The sequence below is a fragment of the Sturnus vulgaris genome, chromosome 2 (assembly GCF_052056855.1).
Source record: "Sturnus vulgaris isolate bStuVul1 chromosome 2, bStuVul1.hap1, whole genome shotgun sequence".
NCBI lineage: Eukaryota > Metazoa > Chordata > Aves > Passeriformes > Sturnidae > Sturnus > Sturnus vulgaris.
Window position 1 is genome coordinate 89,938,070 of NC_142244.1, and position 23,045 is coordinate 89,961,114.

General features: G+C 39.1%; 1 protein-coding gene across 4 annotated transcripts; it reads left to right on the forward strand.

Annotated features, from left to right (window-relative positions):
• Positions 1 to 614: 614 nt before the first annotated feature.
• Positions 615 to 21,619, forward strand: IL1R1 (interleukin 1 receptor type 1). 4 transcript variants are annotated; one of them, XM_088160046.1, is made up of 15 exons: positions 745 to 844; positions 2,054 to 2,135; positions 2,935 to 3,204; positions 4,258 to 4,400; positions 6,127 to 6,358; positions 7,900 to 8,089; positions 9,045 to 9,219; positions 10,351 to 10,416; positions 14,243 to 14,363; positions 15,683 to 15,828; positions 16,613 to 16,756; positions 17,810 to 17,974; positions 18,688 to 19,374; positions 19,521 to 19,581; positions 21,335 to 21,619. In XM_088160046.1, the coding sequence occupies exons 4-13, from the start codon at positions 4,310 to 4,312 to the stop codon at positions 19,062 to 19,064; spliced, it is 1,707 nt and encodes a 568-aa protein (XP_088016172.1). In that variant the 5' UTR covers positions 745 to 844; positions 2,054 to 2,135; positions 2,935 to 3,204; positions 4,258 to 4,309; the 3' UTR covers positions 19,065 to 19,374; positions 19,521 to 19,581; positions 21,335 to 21,619. The 4 variants fall into 4 exon arrangements, with proteins under 4 accessions (XP_088016170.1, XP_088016173.1, XP_088016172.1 ...); XM_088160044.1 differs by lacking the exon at positions 745 to 844 and adding an exon at positions 615 to 717 and having other exon boundaries at positions 18,688 to 19,581; XM_088160047.1 differs by having other exon boundaries at positions 711 to 977; positions 18,688 to 19,581.
• The last annotated feature ends 1,426 nt before the right edge of the window (positions 21,620 to 23,045 follow it).

Sequence of the window (23,045 nt, forward strand, 5' to 3'; positions counted from 1 at the left end):
ATGGTTAAGCCTGGCATGCCCTGCATGCACTGGGGTGCACGGGTGCAATCTGTTTCTTTGAATGCATTAAATGTCTCCTCTTCCAAATGGGCATCAATTCTGCTCCGCAGCAAAGCCAGGCGCTGAGCTGGCCACAGGGCTCTCATGCTTTCTTTCCAAGGTCAGCCCGGCCAAGGCTTGCCATGAGCCCCGCGGGCAGCCCGAGCGAAAGCTGCGCTGAAGTCAGCTCGCCAGCCCAGGGGATCGTAGCCCGAAGGGGAACTAAACCCAAACGTGACGGCCAAAGGAAGTGGGCTGGTGCCCGAGAAAACCGGCTGAGCTGAGCTGCGGCGAGATGCCTCGCAGGAGGTCATACAGGAGGCCACCGTGAGGACCAGCTCGCCACGTGCTGCACGCCCTCGGGGCTCGCCGGGGCTCGGCGGCTCCTGCCCGCCATTCACCGCACTGGACCGTCCGCCGAACCCGGCCGAGCCGGACCTGGGGCGGTCCGGGGCACTCCGGGGGCGGTTCGGGGGCGGTCCGGGGCGGTCCGAGGCACTCCGGGGGCGGTCTTGGAGCCGTCCGGGAGCCGTCCGGGACAGTTCGGGGGCGGTTCGGGGGCGGTCCGGGGCAGTCCGGGGAGGTGGCCGTGACCGTGGCTCTGGGTCGAGGCGGGGAGCGCTGCCCGCTCGCCCCGCTACGTGGAGTGGGCCGGGTCAGCCGGCGGAGCGCAGGGAGGTGAGGAAGGGCAGTGGGTGCTGTGGGGACAGTACCTCACTCAGTCCTTGGGCTGGGCTGGGCTCGGCCTCCAGCGCCGCTTTCGTGACGGGGAGCAGCGGGGAGGAGGCTGGGCTGAGGAGTGCAGGTGGGGGCGGCTGGCTTGTCCTTCCTTCCCCGCGTTCTCCTGCCGTGCCGGGGCCCGTTTGCCTTCCTTGGCTGCGTGGGGAGCGGGGCTGGCGGGGCCGGGCCCCGCAGGGCGGTCGGGGTGCCCTGGCCAGGTGAGGCTGCAGTGCTGGCGGCTTGCAGAAAACCAGCACCTGGGTTTGTTACTTTCAACTGTGTTGTGAGGCCGTGTACGTTCCTGCGGGCTGTGTTAGCGCAGTCTCCCAATCTTTGTGGCTGCTGGTTTCTCAGCTTTTATGGCCCCAAATAATTTCAGTGGAAGTAATTTTTTTATTTTGCGTTTGTGTCTGCTTCCTCGTGTATCGCGTTGTACAAGCTCAGGTAGGAAAGTACGATGGACAAATAAAGGCTGTGGAAGTGCTAACGCTGCCACATTTTTTAAAGTACTTGTAACAGGAAGCGGGATAATGCTTGGCGTAAATCTTCTTGACCTGGTAAAACACTACAAAAACTATTTCTCTATTTATTTATTGCATAACGATGGTCAGGCAGAGGCTCTTTATTAACTGCTCGTGTGACAAGAGCAAGATTTTGGATGAAAGAGATGCTTGTATGAAACCCAGGAAGGAGTGTTTGCTGCTCTGACAGTCCCAGACCTGTGCTGGTCACAGCCTTGATGGTGCTTGGCAGGAGCCTGGGGAGCCACAGCTTGGTAGGAGAGATCCATTAAAAGTTACCGAGCTGAATCAATGCTCTGGTGTGCTTCCAGAAGCAGCTCTTAGGTTTATAGTGTTTTCTTCAGGGACTCAAGCAAGGTGCTGGATGTGTTTTGTTTTTCTTCTTCAGAAATTCAGCACCATGCACTTATTTGACTTGGACCATTTGGACATCTTTAGATCCTTAAAAACAGGCTAAAAAGTCTTGTGCAGAAGTTTTAGAATGCAGAATCCTTAATTCAGATATTTTAATTCACATATTTTATGGGAAATGAGAAACACCTATTACTATTTTTTTTATTACTGATTTCCTCTCTCCTCCTGAGATTAAGACTTTTTAAAAATATTTTACATCACTATTTTTGATAAATATAATTTTGTCTACACGAGCTATTCAGGTTCTTTTAAATGTGTCCTAACAGTACCTTGAGAATGATACTGGAAACTTAATAACTTAATTTGGATTTAAATAAAAAATGTGCCACATTAAAGTTCTTATTGCTTCATATTGACAGGTATCAGGAGTTAAAATGACCTTGAAAAGTATTCAAAGCATGGACTGTGAAATGAACTCCTTCCACCTGATACTGAAAGAAGGTACTATTTTCAATTTATTTGAATATTGATAAGGCTGCTCTTTTTGCTGTGTTTTGGATTCTCTTGTGTCCAGTTTGATGTGGAACAATGAATAGGTAGCACTTCACTGTTGTAGAGTCAGCCAGTAGTGGCCAGTTAGGTACAGCTACAGATACTGTTTTTGTTTCCTTCCATCTGTTCTTTGGTAAAAGTTGTGGCAGTTACCTGAACTTGAAGTACACTTTCTTCAAGTTCAGATTTAGAACAGTTAGTACTGTCTCAAAGTTGAACTGGAATTGAACTTGCAAAGACCCAATTGTTACAGGCTTCTTTGTTAATACTCTTTGACTGCATTTTGGTGTGGCTTCACCAGAATGCCCTGGATAATGGGTTTGTCTTAAAGATATAACTTTTTTTTAGTTCTGCAGCTTGCAAGATTGTCTGGAAAGGAGACGTAAGGACTAAAGTTTGTGGTCATTGTGTTAATGACAGAATAACCTTATTATAATGCTAATTCTTATCTTGCTGTAAATTTAAGTATTTGTTTCCTTTTAGTCCTTGAACCTGTCTTGCAAAGTTGCTTGACTGATGTGTAACACTGTTGTTTTTGACAGAAACTTCTTGTCCCCAAGATATTTGCTAGAATTCTTGGTTAGTCTCTTCTGCAAGTTTTGTTGTAAGTCATCTCTCTAATGTACAGGGGGATGCTCTTGCTTTTACATTTAGGATGTCTGTAGAAAATTTAGTTTTGTATGTGTATGCTGCTGTCCAAATGATATGTTTTGTAAAATCTTTTTTTCCTTTTCTCTGCTTTTTACAGATAAACTGAAGCTCTAAAAATGATGACGTGCTCATTGGCCAGTTACAGGAAAAGTGCAGATAAGGCAACTAAATAAGGACTGTGGTATGAGGGTTTCATCAGATAAACTGTCCAAAAGAACTACTTACCTGGAGACTGTTTTATTAAATTATTGAGCTCTGCACTGTGTGAGCCTCCCTAATACCCCAGCACTTCTGCATATGAAATGCTTCAAAAGAAGGAACTGCTGTGGCTTATTTATGACTGAAGCGAATTACATTGGATATAAAAGTAAGTTACAGCTTACTTTTTCATGTAATACCTTATCTTCTTCCTGCCATCTGTAGCTGAGTAGAAGGCAAACATTAACTAGGACCTGTGCAATAAATGTTTTGCAATGGACTGCTACATTTGAAACCAGATTGCTTTAGAGTGGTAGCAGCATGCAAAATAATCAAAAGCTGAGGAAAGGCAAGGCCACTGAATGCAGTTCTTAGCCTACAATGAGCTATCAGAAGGGGAAGGATTTAATTGTTTGCCAGCTGGTTGACAGTAGAAAGCTTGGGGAGGTCTCTGATGACAGCTTACCAAAAGAATGCTGGTGCATCTGAGAGGGAAGAAGGACTTGGTTAAGGTTTAGAGTTTCATAGAAGCCACTTGTGGGCCTTGAGGGCAGTGGGTGTGTGTTCAGTCATGTCTTTGTTGGAGAAAACTGAAAAAAAGACCTGAGGTGTGAATTGAAACTAAAATTCTTGGACACTTTTGTTTTGTGTCTGACCACAACAATTCAGATTAGCTGTGGTTTCCACCGACATTTGACTTTAGATGCCAATTTTAAGTGGCAAATGACACTGGAGTTACAGTATGCTTGCCCTTCTGCAAAGAACTGCAAGTTACTGCTCTTAAAAGATGCCTCAGCTGTATAAGAACCATTCAAAGAAGGAAACCTTTTACATCCCTGTGATTGTGTGTCTTGTAAACATTTGGAAAGAAGAGTAGCTTAATCAAGCTTGGTTTTTAAAATGTGCAGTATAGCTTAAATCACTCTGCTAGCATAATTTGTCTGTGCTTGAGGGTTGTGGATTTTTTTGGGGATTTTTTGCTTTTTTTTGTTTAACTATGCTGGTAAAAGAATATTACACTTATGCAAGGTTATTCCATTAGGATAGTTCTAGTTCCAGGAAAAATTCTAGTCAAAAGCTGAAAACTGAGCAGCTGTTTGTGAAGGCCAAGACTCGCTGTAGTTGAAATCTTCAGTGACTGGGGCTAAATTACCAAATCCATGTTTTCCCTCCCCAAGATGACTAATGCTTCTTCTGATTTTTTTTTTTTTTTTTCCTTAAGGAGGAATGCAGGGTGCAGAGGGCAGTGCCGCTTGAACGGTCTTACTACACCCATGGAAAAAACTTCTGGTTTGCAACAAAATATGACATCTATATTTTTGCTCATTGGTCATATGATTGTAGTGATACCTCTCTTCAGTGCTGGTAGGTTAAATACTTTGTTGAAATTACCATTTAAAAAAAAGAAAATGTCAAAGAGATGTGTTGTCTGTATTTAGTAGGAAAGTTACTGAGGACAAGTAGTGAGTTTGAGGTTTGTTTTTGCTTTAGCATATTGATGATAGCTGAATGCCTCTGCTGGATTCAAATTGCACTAGGGATGCCATGGGCAAATGGAGATAATTTTTTTTTAAATCTAGGCACTTAAATTTAGGTCTCTGAGGCTTGGATTAGCCTTTCCATGTTTCTTATGAAGAAATCCCAAAATGATTGGCTTCCTTGACTTAAGGTTAGCTAGAGAGTACCTTCTTTATGAGTCATTCTGTAGGTCTAGTCCTGAAAGCAGTAAGGCTGAGTTTACTTTACAATTAAATTAGTAATATTTTTAATGATAGGTATAGTATTTCAGTTAAGTTTAGAACTACATAAGTAAATTATACTTGTCTTGCTACTCTTGACATAAGCAGTCCAATTAATGTCTCTGAATTAGATTGAGTTATATAGAGACCTATTTGGAAGTCTTTAAATGGGAAGGTAATGATACTAGAAAGATTAGTGAAGATTTGATTTATTTTGAAATGGAATATGTTAACTTCGTATTTGTACAGCCATTCAGCAAGATTTGTAAAATCAGTTCAATCAGATGTTTTGCTATTTAGTAAAAATTCAGTGTTGAACATAAAATCACAGAATCGTTTGCATTGGAAGGGTCCTTAAAGATCATCAGTCACCAGTCCAACCCCCCTGCGATGAGCAGGGATACCTTTTCACTAGACCAGATTGCTCAAAGTCCCATTCAGCCTGGCCTTGAACACTTCCAGGGGCATCCACAGAAGCTGTGGACAAATGTATGCAGAAGCATGAAAGTTTTACAATCTGCTTTATAGCCAAATGGTCAGCTCTGTTTGTGCTACAGTAGTTTTCTCCTGTAAGTTTTTGTTTGCATACTTGGGCTCTTGATAACTTTTTTGCAATATCTGTCTTTTTTTCTCTGATTTTTTTTTTTGTTGATGTTGAAAGAAATACTTGCTAGCCTGCATGATTGTGTCCTATCAACTTGTTACACAGACATAAAAACTATGTTTGCATTGGCCTTTTCTGTGATGTTCTGAATAATGGGCCTTCTGGTTAAAGGTACAAATGCAGGAAGGAAATAATACATTATAGTCAAGACTTCTTAATCTAAATACTTTTTCTCTCCAAATTTTTTTCCCCTGATTTGTTTTTGGCCCCCCAGTCACAGTAACAGAATACTTTCAGGAGCTCTGCACTGCTGCTGTTTGCACTGTGCTTTACATAGATAGTATTTACTTTAAGAATCTGGCAATTCTGCAAAAGTACATGTAGCATGGTTAAATAACAAGGACATGACAGGTAAGTTGGGAAGCTTGGAGTTGCCTGATGAATCCCATGGATCTTCTTATGCTCTGGTTTGCAATGAGGTTGTTTGACTTGCATGTGCTTGTTGCTGGCTACCTTAACAGAGGGAAGTTGGGCCTTAAGCTTGTAAAATATGTGTTCATGTTCTCAACCAGAAGGTGGTAACAAACAAAAAATAATAGCCTTGTGATGTCTTAATGGTAAATTGTAACAGAAAGTTTTTCTAATTCTGTGTAACTTGGAATGGGTATTAATACTTCTTAAACATAAAAGTATACTAATTAAAAAGCATTGATAATTTTTTCCTTTTTTTTCATTTTTTTTTTAACAGAAGGGTGTGTTATTTGTGATTACTTTGTCCTTGCTGGAGAGCCTACAGCTATTACTTGCCCAATAATTACATTGCCAGTGCTTCACTCTGATTATAATTTGACATGGTATAAAAATGGTAGTGCTACACCAGTGACCACACAGAGAGATGCCAGGATCCACCAGCGAGAGGGCTTGCTTTGGTTTATTCCTTCAATGCTGGAAGATTCTGGACTTTATGAATGCAATGTAAGGTAAGGAAGGAAGGAAATAAGTGGATTGCTAGTGCTTGCAAGTGTGATAATTAATTTGTGGAACTTGAGTGTACAAAACTTGTTTTAGCTAGAATGCTTAGATCAGTTGAAAGCACTGTTTTAACCATGCTTTTTGTTTCTGCATGATGCCTATGTTTCTCTGCTATTCCACGTATTTTGCACTGCAAAGGTGGTTCATACAGAAGGCTCTCTTTATCTTAAAGCATGACCATAATAAAAATGGTCCGCAGGGGTGGTTGTTTGCTTTGTTTGTTTTGGATGAAGTGTAAGGTCACAGGAAAATGCCTTAACTTCTTTGACTTTTCCTGTTGTCGCAATTCCAAAATTTCTATTTGATACTGACAGAACAGAAGGACACTGGTTTCTTTGTAGGACAAGGCTAAATGTAAGAAGGTTATAAGAGGAGCAAACTGTGCATTTTAGTTACCACACAGACTTTCTGGAGAGCTTAGTAACTTTCTGGAAGTTAAAAGGCTGAAAAAAATTTTTATGATTCATTTTCAAGTATTACCTTGTGTTGCTGATCAAAAATGAGAATACATTAAAAGAGCAAGGCAGTGTGCTAGAGAGCTTTAGAGACTGAAAATAATGTGTCTCTAGTACTACTAAAATGATCTGTGCACAGACAACTAGAAAGGAATTGATTCTTTGAAAAGAACCTCTATATAGCTTTTATAGTACTTTAAAGATTTTGCTAGATCAATAGCTAAGATTAGTGCACTGGACTTCACTACTTAGGTTGCTAAATCTTTTTTACAATGGTTGAAACTCACTGTGTGCTGAACAGGAAATTAATTTTGGGAAGATATACATAAAATGTTCCTTTCCTCATGGTGTTGTCACAACACACTGAGAACAGACTTTTCAGGTGGCCCTAAATTTGTTTTAGTAGTGTGTAGTTATGTGTACTAGTGTGCATTGGGTACACCAGTTTTCCTGGAGGGGTTTGGGTGGTGAATGTAGTAGCAGTGGTCATCAAAAACTTCCAGTGTCACAGGCACATTCCTTCACTGGAGTTTACCATGAAACCAAAACTGGAAGTCAGAAGACATGTAATCCTTTCAAAGCTACCCAGCTGCATAATTTTAATTTAGCCTTTCCTGTTATGGCTTTTGTTACTCGAGGTATGAGATGTGTTCTTGTGGGCACATCACATCCTTGGCTTACATAATACCAGCAGAACAAAAAGCTTGCTAAGGTTCGGTCGTATTGACTGTAAGCAACATTTTGTACATCAGACCCTTAAGCCTTAACTGAAGCTATGAGAAGTCCTGACATCCCCTCTCATGTGTCCAGAGCAAACTCCATTTCTGCTCACAACACAAACTCAGAGCTTATGCCCATCTCTTCACCTGGAACAGGGACTGAGAGACTGAGGATGGTGTTTATAAACTAAGGAAATAGAGCAGGGGTGTTACAGAGGCAAGGCTGGTGGACGTGCTGAAGTCCCTCTCCCTGACTTGCTGGAAATAATGAACCTTACTGTTAATGACCTGACTTGTTTGCTGTTCTAATTACAGGAGCCTGAACCACTCTAACAAAAAAACTATAAACTTAACAGTTTTTAAGAACGATAATGGTTTGTGTTTTAATGGAAAAATGAAGTTTGAACAAAAAGTGATCAGCACGAATACCGGAAAGATTATATGCCCTGATCTAGAACAATTTAAAGATGAAGAAAATAATAAGCCTGAAGTACATTGGTATAAGGTACTGAGCATGTGTATTTCATATATACAAGATACAAAATCTGTTATTTAAAATGCCATATGAAGTAACTGAAAAACAGCTTTTGGAAGGGAAGGTTTATTTTCTCTACAGTTTGAGTAAGGCGTGAGTGTGAATAAGACGTGTGGAATTCTGGCTTATTCTTTGGTTATTTAATGTAGATAATAAGTTTTAAAACTTGTATATTTCTGTAAATAGAAGACTCTGCATAATTATTTAAGTTTCTCACAATATTAGGCATTGTTGACCATGCTGTGGTATTCTTACTCTGCATGCTTTTGTTCTATGAAAATGCTCTGTAGACTGTGCAAGCTTGAAAACATGTATTTTATCTATGTTAAAGTAAAATTCTAAACAGTTTAACTCCTAATTCTGATGCTGGTATTAAAGCAGCCACATGGGCCTGTACATGTTAAATAACCTTGGTGCAGCACCTATACATCTTTTGAGGTGAAGAGATTCTCCACTGCTTGTAGGTCAAGGAAGAGAAAGAAGCTTTTTTCCTTGAATTTGCATTGCCACAAAAATGGAGACACACTCAAACAGCACCAGGCAGTGCTACAGCAGCTCTTTCATCACAGAGAAGTAGAGGTGCAGGCATGTATTCTCATAAACTCTGCTGCATGTGTAATAACTTCTACCACACCTGAGATAGAAAAGTGTCAAGCTATTAATGAAGACTGTGAACTAAATCACAATGTTTGAAAATGTAAAGGGTTGGCTGCAGTGATTTTTTTTTTTTTTTTTTTTTTAAATGCAAATGGAGCAAGATGTCATCTGACTTTGTTAGACTGCAGTGATGCTTGGAAAAGAATCCACATCATGGCTTTCAAAGAAATCAGTTTTTACCAAATATTTTAATCATCAATAGAGTGCATAACTGATTTGTCAGATTGCTTTAGTTCTCTTTAAGTCACAGTACCTTTGGTGTGTTTAGGAGTGTAAACCTGGATTTCTTGAAGACAAGCGACTTATTTTGGCAGAAGGTGAAAATGCTGTCTTGATTCGTAATGTCACTGTTCAAGACAGAGGAAACTACACGTGCCATATGGTATACACATATATGGGAAAACAATATAATGTTTCAAGAACCATAAGTCTAGAGGTTAAAGGTGAGTGCATGAAGTTATTCTTATTTTGACTCTGCTTTAAACATTTGTATGTAGGCATAAGATATTTGGCATGTTACTTTTCGGCTCTGTGAAATTATAGTTGTAAGGTTTCTTTAATTTATTCCTGAACATAAAATTGAAAGGCAATGAGGCATGTTGCTACCCTTGAATATTGCTTTTGAGGAAGAATTGCCATGGGGAAATGAGTAGTGCAGGGTTAGGAATGAGAATGAGAAGAAAGCAGTGGTTCCTGGAATGAGGTATTGCTTTTGCCAAAACAAATAGTGCACCATTAAAGTAAATAAACTTATAAATAGAAGCTTTTTCTCTGAGACTATCACAGCAAGTGACCTGCTTGAAGCCCTATTGGTGAACTTGCTTCTCTGTTCATGGGAAAGGAGATGTGACAAGCTGTATAAATAATATCAAGTTAATAAATCTTCCTCTGGAAAGAATTGGCTTCCTATTGGCACTGTCTCGCTCTGCCGGTTGTGTCATTAATTGCTCTTACCATTGTGATTATATCTTTGTGGGCAATGTTGCTGGTGACCTGACATGGTAATAGTCCTATCAGTCCTATCAGAATAGTTGGCTGGAGACAGCAGGCCTGTCTTTTTAGGTTAATGTATATAGGTAATACAATAACAGTGGGTTGTTGGCAACGAATCTATACATTGTGCAGAATGATACAATTCCAGCCCAGTTTAATACGTGTTTTTTAAATTTTTTTCTTTAAAAAATACTCACCTTATCTATGAGGTCATTGATACAACCCTTTTTCTCTTCCTTAGCCATCTCTGAAAAAGTTAACTGTTTTTTTGGTTTTGTCTTTGTTTTCTGGTTTTGTTACTTTTATACCTGCTACCAGTAAATTTGAGATTTTTTTTTAAAGCATTTTAAAAATAAATTTTTCTTTGTTAACTTGTGAGCTAAAATAGAATAACTTGGAGAGATAGAGCAAATATCTTATGAGACATTTCTGTTGTAAATTTGAACCTTGTAGTAATTATGGCACTAGAATAATACCAAATGATAAAACTAAACTCACTGTAAGACCAAACCCATTGTCAGTCGAGCTAAGTTGTGGATCTTTTCCTGCCTGAAGGTTTTATTTTTCTTTGTTTCAATTAGAAAAGCCACTGCAGGTGCAACCAGAGTTTATTTATCCGAGGAACAATACAATTGAAGTAGAACTTGGTAAGTAGTGATTATTTAAGAGATCATTATCTTTAAGTGAAACAAATAAACTCCTGGTCTTTGTGAATTGATACGTGAACAGTTCCACAGACTTCAGCAAGACTGGGAGATAAGCATGTGGATTGAGAATATCGGGAAGACAGAGGATAGATAATAGGACGTGATTCCCACAAGTAATTTGTAGGGGGAAGTAACTGTGCCTAAGATTGGAGTCTCTTGACTAGCAGTGTTGTGCAGGATGCATCTATTTATTTGTTATTTATTTATTTTCTATTATTGCCATCTGTCCTTTTACCACTTCTTGGTGTTTGTGTCATGATGTATCCCCAGTAGTTTTGGAAATACAGTTTATGTACACATAGCATGTTAGGATAGTTAGCAGTTGACCAGTTCATTAGCTCTTTCTCTTCCTGTATGTTTCCTGTCTCCCTTCCCTCTCCACAGCCTGGATTTTATTCCTTGTTTTAGGGTAATACAGATTTTCAGTACTGATCCTTTGTGAAACAGTGAGCATATCCCAGGTACTGTTTATCTTGGAAGTTTCTTACGTGAGAGATTCTGGATATAAAGAATAACTTCTTCACAGGGAGGACAGTTGGGCAGTGCAGCAGGCTGCCCAGAAAAGTTGTGCTGTCTGTCTTTAGAGGTTTTAGAACCTGACTGAATAAATGTCTGAGCTGCCTGGTCTGACCTCAGAATCAGGCCATCCTTTGAGCAGGAAATTGGATTAAAGACCTCTCTTTTAACCTCAGTTATTCTGTAATTCTCTGGGCTTTTCCTAAGCAAAGTTACATGTGTTTAAAGTGCACCACATATCGGACAGAGTTGTGTTCTACTGACAAAGTCCAGAAGAATGAGATTGGAGCTGCTTGAACTGTATTTTTAAAAATCATTTTGTACCAAAGGGGCGGTTTCAAACAAAATATTTGATTTAAAAGGGCATTAACTGATTTTGGAGAAGTGTGATTGGCTATTTACTAGAATTTCCTAGTACAGGAAACAGTTTTGTAATCTGAGGAATTAGATCATTAGAGAAACTCTGAGCAAAGGTTGCATTTGGACTCTTGACACCACATGGGAGGTCAGGCCAGAGCATTGTACATTATTTTTAAGTGCCTCACCCTGATGGAATCTCACATAACACAGCTACTTTTGCTACTGCTTTTTCTGACAGTGAGCTTGTAAATATTGTGTGTAACAGGTGTTGCTTTCTTCTGTTAAAGCTTCATGTTTCTTTTCATATCATGTGAGGCATTTTTGTCTGTCCCAAATTCTATCTTTGAATATAAGGTATTAAACTGGACAGCACTGAAACACTGGTGGGTTTTGTGCATGTGTGTTTTGGTGGGTTTTTTGTTTTGTTCTTTTCTTTTCTCTTTGACCTCAATAGCTTGTGAAGGATAACTTACTCTGAAGTTTCCAGATTCTGGTGAGGATTGGTAGATTTTGATCAGTATTGTAAATGAGCTTTAATAGAAATTATGTTCCTCCAAAGTTCAGAAGACTTTGTTTTAAACAGTGAGAATATTCAGGATCTGATACAAAAAGTATTATTTTAAGGGCTTACAGTGGTCTTCAGATGGTTATTTAATTCTGTTGAAATAGTCTAGAATTGCTCAGCAGCCTCTGAGCTGGTATTACTTTCCTGGTAATTACAACTTCTCTTTCTTCATTACAAACAATACCTGCCTGAAAAATTTTTGGTTCTTTCACAATTAAGGAAATTTAATAGATCTTGGATTAATACAGGGAGACTTCCCATAGTAATTATTTTACCTCACATAACCCTAATCTTTGTGTAAAAACTTGCCTTTTTATTGTAATTGTACCTATGGAAGAAATTAAGTAATGTTACAGTTGGGCTTCCCTGTACTGTATCTCCCACTAATTAAAGTATCATGTAAGTCTCATCCCCAGTTTTGACTGATAGTTATGACTTCTCATTTAATTCAGAAAAGTTCTTACCGAGGCAGCCTCTGCTCAGGAGTCTGATCTGCAGGCTCTTAAATTTACTGAAGGCAGTGTTAGGGTTTTTTCAATCCTTGATAGTAGTTACTGAGCAATTTATTATTCCATGACTGCCTGTGGCTCTCAGCCTAAGTCATTAAGACTGTGTTATGGGACTACTTGTTTAGATTCCTTATTGTAGAATTTGGACCACATTTGTTACAGCTTGGACACAGCATTAATTAAAAGTTGTGCCGGTGTATTGTTGGATGCTTTGGACCACCTAGGATGAGCAAGCCTTGATTGCCTTACATACGTTAAGGTAATAGCCACAGGTGAAACTAAAAGGAGACTGCAGCCACAAAGTGGGTTTATTGTGACTACTGAGATCTACAAATGATTCTCTATTACAAGGGCACATGAGGTGACACTTTTTAAAGGAATTTGGTGAGATTTGTTTTTGTTTTAAAATAACATTGCTATTCAAGTATTCAGTTATTCAGTATTCTGTGTCCAGTACCTTCAATGGGGTACTGGGGGAAAAATATAAATTCTCCTACTACATGTCTGGCTGTGGGACAGAATCTCTAAGCAACTGCATGAATACCTATATGGAAACACTTGTATGATTTTTGAATGAGAAGTGGCAGGAGAAGGTGGTGTAGAAACTTAACAGTACATTCATGAATGTGTGGCCATGGAACACTTGAGGGGTTTTGAGTTAGTTTTTTTTTTTTTTAATAACTGGGCAATGCACTAAACCACGTATTTTTAAAAATTAATTGTTGTGGTGAAAGAATGTGAGGGAAGAGATCGGGGAGCATCTCTTGATTTCTGTGCGAACTCTTGTTCAAGTAACTGCTTTCCATGTGAGCTAAAGGTTTATTCCATACTTTTGTTAGAGACCATCCCTTGGTGGAAGCATCTAGATCTGATGCGGTTCTAGGAAATGAAAGACTAAGATCTTTCCATAGGCCAGCTGAGAGAGCCCACCTTCTCCTATCAAATCGTAACTTCCGTGGGTAAAATACAGAAGGAAAGGAATCCAAGAAAGCTGCTTACCTTCCTGTACATGGAGCTTGCTGAGGTACATTGGCAATAAATGTATTTTACAAATTGGCTCGCTTAATACTGAGGCCTTCTGTAAGATCTGGACTCTTGGTGGCAAAGGAGCTGAGTGACAGGTGAGCTTGCTCTGGAAATAAAGTGTGATAATATTCAGAAACCATCCAGTGGACAGTGTTGGCCAAAAGATCCTGATTTGGAGTAAAGATATGCATGGTCACTAAGAATGGGATTCAGCTCCCAGATGTAGTTGTCTGCACATGGGTATGTGCACATGATCGGAGGTCCTTAACTCAGGCCAGTGTCAACAGGGGTCAATTCAGTTGCCTACACATAGTGCTGTTTTGGGTGGTCTGGCTATCTAGCAGAAGATCTGAGAGTCCTGAAGATCTGGAGTCCTGTCTGACAACTCTATATGGATACCTTGGATGCCGGTGAGCATCTCTGATGTCACCATATGTGTACATGCAACTGATCTGAGCCCTGGAGATCTTTCAGTGGAGTCTGGAGAGGAATTCAGTTAAGGTATCTACTTTAGTGTGTGTGGGCTTCAGCAGAGATGAACTCTGCTACTAGCTTAGACACCTAGCTTGTATGTAGATGTGAGCATTTAGACACCTACATTTAGAGTGGAATTTGTATCCAGATTGTAGACACCCAGATTTGGAATAGAGATGGATGAGTTTTAAGAACTTTGTTTTTCATAAGGTAAGGAGGTTTCTTTTATATTCCTCCTTTTCCCAGCTGTTCCGTCATCACTCGATTCTGCTCCTATTACAAAACCTTCAGTTGCTGTATTTACATTTTTTTGTAGGCTCTCATATAGTTATGGAATGTAACATCTCAAGTGGCATAAATGGCTTGATTCCATTCTGGCAAGTTAATGATGAGGATGTTGATATCTTTGATAAAACCTACAGGGAACAGTTTTATGAGTAAGTATCCTTATACACTGAATTTGTAGTGTATATGCAGGTGAAGTAATTTGCTGTCATTTACAGTGAATTCACTATAAAGTAGACTACTAGTGAAATGCCACTAGTCATTGAAAGGCTGATTAGAAGTCTGTATCAAACAGTATATTCTTATTGCTTGGTTTTAAAACAATAACTTTTTATTATAGATGCTCTGATACAAATGGAATGAAGGAATCATGTAGATTTTTATAATGTTGTTGCAAAATACAATTTTGTAATGCTTGGTTATGCATTTTTTTTACATTATTTTTTTTTACTAATACGTTAAAGCCTGTCCTCTGTCATTAATATGGGAAGGATAGATTGTTCCAAAATAAAAAATCACCCAACTTATTTTTATTTGTGAAAATGGTCCTTTTTTAAGTACAGATAGAGCTGCTAATCCTCAAGAACACAAGACAGAAACTCTTGTTTCAGGACATTTAGGTTCCAATTGAGTACTCTGAAGTAAAAAAATGTTCAGGTGGAATTTCAGATGGGAAAGTGATTCAATTTGTGTTCATAGCCTCTTGTCCAGTCAGTGGACACTACTGAAAGGAGTCTGGCTCCCTCTTCTCCACTCCTCCCTCCCATCAGGTATTTGCACACATTGATGAGATCCATCCCCTGCCCCTGAGCCTTTTCTTCTCTGGGCTGAGCAGTCCCTGCTCTCTCTGTATGATGGATGCTCCAATTCCTTATTTGTCACATCACTGCACATGACTTGCTCCAGCAAATTCATTCATCTCTTGTATTAGGCAGCCCAAAACCGGCCCTGCTACTCCAGGTGTGACCTCACCAGTGCTGAGCAGAGGTGAAGGATCATTTCCCTTAACCTGCTGGCAGTGTATTTCCTAATGCAGTCCAGGATGCCTGGGATCTGGTTATTCCTCCTCCTCATATGCAGGATTTATATTTTGCTCTGAACTTCACGAGGTGTTTTTTTTCATTTGTCCATCCTGTCAATGTTCCTATGGATGCTGGCTGTTGTAACAGACATCCTTTTGAATTTTGTGTCACCTGCAAAACTGCTAATGGTGCACTCTGTCCAACTCTGGGGAAACACCCAACAAACCCAACCTCCAAAAAACCTAAAACAACTAAGCCCAGTATGTTTTTAGTTCATGAAGTTTTTAGTTACAGGGGTATATTTACTGTGCTTCACTAGCTTCTTAGGTTTCTAGAGATAAAAAAAAAAATAATGTTTTTGTACTTGTGGATAGATGAATCTGTCTTATATTCAGCATAGATACTCAGATATGTACAGATGTTTCCCTTTTACCTTTTGTTAATGACAGAGAGGGGTTGCCTCATGGACTTGCTGTATCTGGAACAAAATTTAACATTTCAAAAGTGAAAGAAAAGGACTATGCTCATAAATTCTTCTGCCACTTCATATATGGTTCTCAACAATTTACAGCCTACATCAAATTGGAATACCCAGGTAAGAGATCTCTTCTTGATAAAATGGTGATCATTGACTTACTTCTCAGTTTAGTTTGACAATGCCCTACTTAAGAGTTAAAGCTGTGTGATGTACTTTTATCCAAAATGGGCAGTGCATCTCAGTACCTTTCTTTGTGAATTTTTTTTTTCACACTCTTAGCAAAATGGAAGAAAATAATACTTTTGATTGTCTTCTCTCATTCAGTATTTTAGGACTGAAAGTGGATATGAGCTCTAACTTGTTACATGACTATGATTTCTTTTTAAAGATTATCAGGGTAGGATTTACCCTCAGAAATTCTTTAATGCATTGACTAAAAAGTGCAGTTTGTGGAGGTTGTTTGTTTTAAGGACAGTAAATGAGTAGGTTCATTGACACGTCATTGAAGGGGCAGAGACAATGGAAAGCTAGTTGGTCTGGGGAGATTAGCAGGTCGGGAAATCACCTCCCCACCTTTGACTTCTTTGCTTTCTGACTAATTGTACAAGAATGCTCACTCGACTGCTCTGTTGGGTTATATGTCAATATTTTATTTTGGTGTTTCAGCTGAAGAGTAGCCTCATTTACCATGTTGTGTTTTTTCTCTGAAAGATAAAAGTAGGCTTATCAAATAACATTAATGGCAGAAAGCATATATTAAACAGTTTGTCCCGTTGTTTCACTCCTTTTAAAACAAAAAATATTTTAATGATAAAATAATTCTGAACAATTTTTGTCTTTCCCTGGTTCTAGTTTATAGATGTACTTTATTTGTTTTCTTCATTATTCTGTGTTGCTGCAGCTCGAAACATTCAGGGATACTTAATTGGAGGAGGAGTTTCCTTGGTATTTTTAGTATTTTTTACTCTCTTTATCTACAAGATCTTCAAAATTGATATTGTGCTTTGGTATCGGGACTCCTGCCATCCTTTCCTGGGGAAAAAAGGTAACTTTATGTAACAGTGCTGAGTGTTGTTTTGAGCTTCCACCTTTACTTGCAAAGCAGTTTATTACTCTCATGGATCATGATTGGTCTTCCTTGGGGTTTTTGAAAGGATAATATTGTTTTTAGGATGTTTAGAATTAGTTCAGATGACAAAAGCATCTAAAGGGGAAAAAATCAGCAACTTTTCAGGAAGCCAGAACTGCCATTGCTTTTCCTGAAGACCCACCCCAGTGGTTTGAATACTGTTCTGACAGCAGTTTTTCAGATTACTTTTAATTACTATTGTTACAGAAAGCAGTAATACATTAGAATTGTTAAGGGTTTTTTATTTTCTATAGATGAAACAGGAAAAATATAATTTTCTTTTGTTTTCTATTTAAAGACACGATTATTTTACTTTCTGCAAATTTTGCTTTCCTGGCATTCAAAAAAAAATGTTGAAAGGGATGTCGTATATGTGAGAGTATGATGAAGTATGGATAATTTCCAAACATCTGAGAGAAGATAGTTTCTGTTTCTCTAGCCATGTATTTTCTAGGGGTATTAAAATTCTCTTAGATTTTCTTGGAAGTCTTTTAAATTAGGTCTTTCTGAAAAGTTTGATCCAAAATATCTCAAACAATTAGGATCTTGAAATTTGACACTTACTTTGTTTTTGTTGTCATGTCTAAGTGGTTGCTGTGGTTTGAAACTCCAGGTTGCAACACCATCTATGAGTTATATGGCAAATGGAATTTTATGGCACTGGGTCCACTGTTTTTCAAATAATTCAGTGATGACATTTTCTTATTTAGTGTTCAAAAGAGAAAGTTACAATTTAATTTTACAGGTCTCTTTTGCCTATTCAGATTCAGCATCTTGAATTCTAGAAGGCCTGATCCTACAAATATTTCAGGCTTTGTGTAATCATACATGCTTAGCTAATATATCAGGATTAGGACCTAAAACAATGATTCAAGTAAGGGAAAACCCCCCAGAGTTTAGAGATTTTGTTTGTTTGCTTGCTCTTACATCTTTAGAATTCATTTTCATGGAAGTTCTATTGCTCCTTAGTTTCAGATGAGAAGATCTATGATGCTTATGTTCTGTATCCAAAGAACAGAGAAAGCTGCTTGTATTCATCAGATATTTTTGCTCTGAAGATACTGCCAGAGGTCTTAGAAAGACAGTGTGGATATAACCTCTTCATACTTGGGAGAGATGATTTACCAGGAGAAGGTAAGTTAGCTGAAGACAAATTTGACTTGAGTTTTCTTGTTGACCTGCAAATGCAACTGAGAAACAGGCAGACAGTCAGATGGGATTCTAAATATCTATCATCAAATGAGTTTTTTTTTTTTACAGTTGAAGGATTTTCGTAGTGGTTTGAGAAGGAAGGGTTCCCTGAGAAGTAGAACCTAAAGTGCTGCTTAATTTTTCCAGCTTAAAAAAATACAGTAGTCCGTTCTCAGGGTTTAGCCATGGGGTTTTTGTGTGATATTTACCATATTTCACTGTTTATGAGTTAACTGACTGGAATGCAATTGATCGGAGGAATCTTTTTTCTGTTCCACTTACATGTAACAAAAACAGTTGAGTATATCAGAACAGACTGTTTAAGGTAAAAAGGTCCTGTGGTTCTGAAACTTGGGGTTTTATTGCATTTGTACCTATGATGGTAATAAAATGGCATTAGCAAGCTGATAGTTGGTAGCCCTTCTCTGTTTCTGCAAGAAAAGGATATAGACATAGAATCTGATGGGTCAGATTGTGTTGCATTGGCCAGATCTCTATGGTTGGCTAACCCAAGGTGACTGCTTGCATGCCCATATCCTCTTTGTTGTAAAGTGTGTTGGCTTAAATATCAAACAGTTAATGAACCATCTGCAGAATACTAGTAACAGAAAATGGAAATGTACAACCTTAATTTTGCACAACCTTTTTCTCTACAGCTGTGATCAGCGTTGCTGATGAAAAAATCCGTCAAAGTAGGAGAGTGATAGTTGTTTTAGTTCCAGAGCCCTCCTGTTACAGCATTCTGGAAGATGAGTCTGAAAAGCAGCTAGCCATGCATAGTGCTCTTATCCAAGAGGGCATGAAAGTAATTCTCATTGAACTTGAAAAAATACAAGATTATGCAACCATGCCAGAATCTATCAGATATATTAAACAAAAGCATGGGGCTGTCCGATGGAAAGGGGACTTCTCTGAAAGGTCCCACTCAGCAAGTACCAGATTCTGGAAGAAAGTGCGCTACCAGATGCCATCCAGAAAAAGTGGCTCTTTATCAGGATTGCATTTGTTACCAAAAGACTTGAATTTGCCTTAAATAACAAATGAGAAATGACACTTAACGACTGATTCAGTTCACACAGTTGGTGATGGATTGACTGAAGGCCACATGTATCTGTTTTGTGCAATCTCATCCCGATATACTGGAGTGATGGTACTACGGCTTCATCTACAGAAGTGAATTTTTTTTACTTCTGGCTGGATCAACAGAACACTGAAATATCATCAGTAGCACACGTAGGAAGTACACAAGTACTTTTCCAAGAATGATTCTGTGAAATTCCCTTGTATTAAAAATGAAAGGACAAAAAATTGAAACCGGTGAAGAATTTTTTTTTTTTCTGCAGGTAAAGTTTCAATATGAAGGGAATGACACTAATTATGGTTGTGATATTACGTAATGTGCATGGCTGGTGCCAGTAAATGTTTGTTTCTCGTTTTTTTTTTTTTAAAACCTTTTCTTTGTTACAAGTTTATTATTTGCCTCGTTCAGTTTGCGGAAAGATAAATCCCCCTGTGTTACTGCATCAGTGTGTTATCGTCCAGGAGAAAAGGTAAGAGACAATCCCAGCTCTCCAAAAGTGGTGTTGAACCTGACAAAGCTTATATACTCTTCCCTGATCTTTTTTCACGTTTGAAAGATCCATGCCATTTTTAGTCACCTGTCACATGCAGATGTTGTAAAAATACCTTTGTATCGAGTCAAAAAACTAATCTCCAGAGAACTTTTTGTTTCCAGTTAAATGGCTTAATATATTTATTTATTTACCCAAGTGGAACAATTGGCTAATGACACAGAGTCTGTCATGGGGGTACAGTATGATTGACTTCATCTACCTTACCTTAAGGACCATTTCAAGGGGCAGAGAGAGAGAGATGCCCTGTGCTACCCCCTGCAGCTGCTTGCATTGCTTCTTTCCCTCTGCTCTGATATGTAAGGAATCTGAGATGACTCCGTGCTGGAGGCTGCAGTCATGGCTTTTCAAACAAAAGGGAAAGGAAGTTGTATAAAATGTTGAATCCTTTCTCTTTGATTTTAAAATCTTTTTAATAGTAATTTGTATGCCCCAAGTGTTAACTCTAAAGTTATGTTTGCCTTTTAGGCAGTGCTGTAGTTTGCAGTGATCAGTTATTTTTTTGGGGCAGGGAATTGATTTGATTCATTAAAAAAAATCATCAGACCTCTTGAATGCTGTGTTTATAGCTATAAATTTTATAGAAACAGGAAATGAAAGCCAAATTGCCCATGTAATTTCAGTCTGTTCTTGAAAGTTATGCTTTTAGGTTGTGAGATCTTGTTATATGGGGAAGCCTCAGGAATTGACTGCTGCATGCAACTCTGCATTTCTGTGTCCTATCATTTTCTTCCTTGCAGCACCTTTTGCTCTTCCATTCAAACTCCAAGCTGTATTTTCTCTTGCAGCTCCTTTATCTTGAAACAAGCAACTTGCTCCATCACTTCCAAGCTCTACTTGAAGGCTGTTGCTATTACAGTATTAGGCAGAAAATTTCCCTCTGGTATCTCCACTTGTGTGTCTGAAAAATATAATGTGTTGCAACCTTCAGAATTCATCTGTTCATTTACACACTCCAGTCTTGGCTTTTCTTCTTTCATGGCTCAAACAGTTTTCTTATGCCCCAATACTCAACTAAATAAAACTGTTCTGGCTGGTAAGTGACAAAAACAGTGAAGTAGGTTCTTCTCTCACCTAAATTACTTTGGTTTCCTCAGTGTGTGCTGGAAACTTGAAACAGTTCTTTTGAGAGACAGTGCCTTCTGAGCTTTGTGAGTTATGTGTGTGTTTGGCCAGAATGGAAAAAGAATATCTTCATTTCAAGAGGAAGGGGAAAAAGTGCATTTGAAATGTCAGACTAATTCAAACTGTTACGATACTGAAAGATTTTATTGATGAATGTCATGAATGTACAGACCTATGCAGATGCTCAGTCTTTTCTCATTCTGTGTTTTACTCACAAGAGAAGTTTCAGGGGATGATCAGTCCTAGTCATGAAGTGCCACATTTACTTAGCTGTTCATGCAGTCTGCCATTTAATATGGTGTGTGTTCAGTGGCAGTCTGTTGGTAGGCTCAAAGAGCCTTGAGATCCATCTGAAATTACTGAAGACCAAGGCTAATTGTTACAGTTCACATTGATAGAAGAATCAAATAGGAGAGAAGCTGTATGATTTGGTCACAAAACTCTTTGTTAAGAAGATCCCTGTATCAAATGTGAAGACACTGGCATTATGGTATTTGTACTCTGAGAACTAGGCTGTAACACTGACTTTGTGCTTTCACCTTGACAGCTCACTGTATGCAGGCCAGCCAACAGAGTTTCAGCGACCTCAATCCTCCTAATTACTTCTGCTGACTGGAACAGATTGAAAGGAGAACTGCTACTTGTTATCCCTAACTTTAGGAATGAAAGGTTATTTTACTGAGCCAAAATAGCGTTTTTAAAAAAACATATGTTCCTTTTGATGTGTTTATACAAATGATGCTAAAATTTTCATGTATGCTATGTAAAGGCACTTTGAGGAAGAGTCCATTTTAAAATTTAATAAAGGCACTACATATTTTTTCATACAGTACTGCTGTTTATTTTTCCCTCATTTCTCCACAAAAGCATGCTGAGAATGGACAATGGCAAGCAGCAGTTGTGACTCAGTGGCTTAACAAGACTGCTATAAGAGATCTTAATTGAGGCTGCTGCCAGTCAGTCTGGCTGTGGTACAACACTAGCACAAACCACCTCACCCTGCCTGGGCAAACAGAGGCTGTGAGCTTGGCTCTGCTCTCTCTGGTACTCTTCTTGCAGCAAGGTGAAGCTAGAGCAGCCCCAAGGCTGCTGCATTGCTCTCTGGGACCAGCATGGTGCTCAGCAGTGCCATACTGAGCAGCCTTCTGCTGTGGCTCCTCAGCAGCTGGGGAAATGCAGCTTTTGTACTTCTTGGTTGTTTAGATATGCTAGGTTATTTTCTTTGCCCTTCTTCACTTTCTAAATTGCATTTAAAAAGGGCACCTTAATTTTTTGTCCATATATACACACAAATGTAGGTGATAAAGTGATAGCTCTCTTGGCTAGAATAGCTCTAGAAGCAAAGGTGGCTCACTGCATCTGAAGAGCATCACTGAGCCCCAGTAACTTTCCCACACACCTTGTCTTGATGGACTGCTGCAGCTCTGCAGGGCTTGTAGCAGGCTTCTTAGCACCTCGTGGGCAAAACCAGCAGTCAGCTATGATCCACAAAATGGAGGGAAAAAAAAGGGTTTTCAGAGATGTTTTAATGTGAAAAGGATTGTTATTGTTACCGGCAAAATTACTTTCTGCAGGAGCATTACAGATTTTGAATTAGTTGTATTGTCGATGTTTTAATAATTAGAATTGCATTTAGAAATTTAACCTGCCTAAAGACAAAGGGTTTCTTAGATTGAGAGGAGATCTTGTTCTGACTGACTGTGGGTCCCTAGAGGGCAGTCCTGGGCCACCCACTCTGAGGTAGCTGATGTTTGGGAGATCCTTGGCCTAAATTGTGAAGGAAAGGCAATCAGTTAGTCTTTTGTGTATAGGCAACAAAGATTTAAGCTTTATGGTAGGCTGGACGGTCTGTAGCAGCAACTTCAGCATTTCTGAACAACATGTGGCAGCAGTGGTTTTTGAACAGACAGTGGATGAAGCTTTTCTGGATAACATGTGGCAACAACAAATTAAACTTTGAGGAAAAGGAAGAAAGGAAGAAGAAAAGATAGGGAAATAGAGAAAAGAAGATCTGAGTCAGCACCCAGAATTCCAGTGCTGTCTCTAGTCCGGTTCCAGCAGATGGTGAGTGCTGATGATGGGTTCACACCCTGCCCCTTTCTGTTTTGCTATTTATAAACTAGTCCTTGCCCATGTGCATTTTGTTGTTCTTGAACCTTTTGGAAGGGGAGTGGGGAGGTCTTACGGTTTCAAATCCCCTCCCCTGACAGATGCAAGTCTGTTTTGACTTTGTCTCTGAGTTTGAGACACTGCTGTCT

What these genes read in the sequence shown, in the direction of transcription:
- IL1R1 (XM_088160044.1), top strand. Translation starts at nt 4,310, where the DNA reads ATGGAAAAAACTTCTGGTTTGCAACAAAATATGACATCTATATTTTTG. An exon ending in GATACCTCTCTTCAGTGCTG is followed by an intron (nt 4,401 to 6,126) that starts GTAGGTTAAATA and finishes TTTTTTTAACAG; the next exon opens with AAGGGTGTGTTATTTGTGAT. An exon ending in TCCTTTCCTGGGGAAAAAAG is followed by an intron (nt 16,757 to 17,809) that starts GTAACTTTATGT and finishes ATTGCTCCTTAG; the next exon opens with TTTCAGATGAGAAGATCTAT.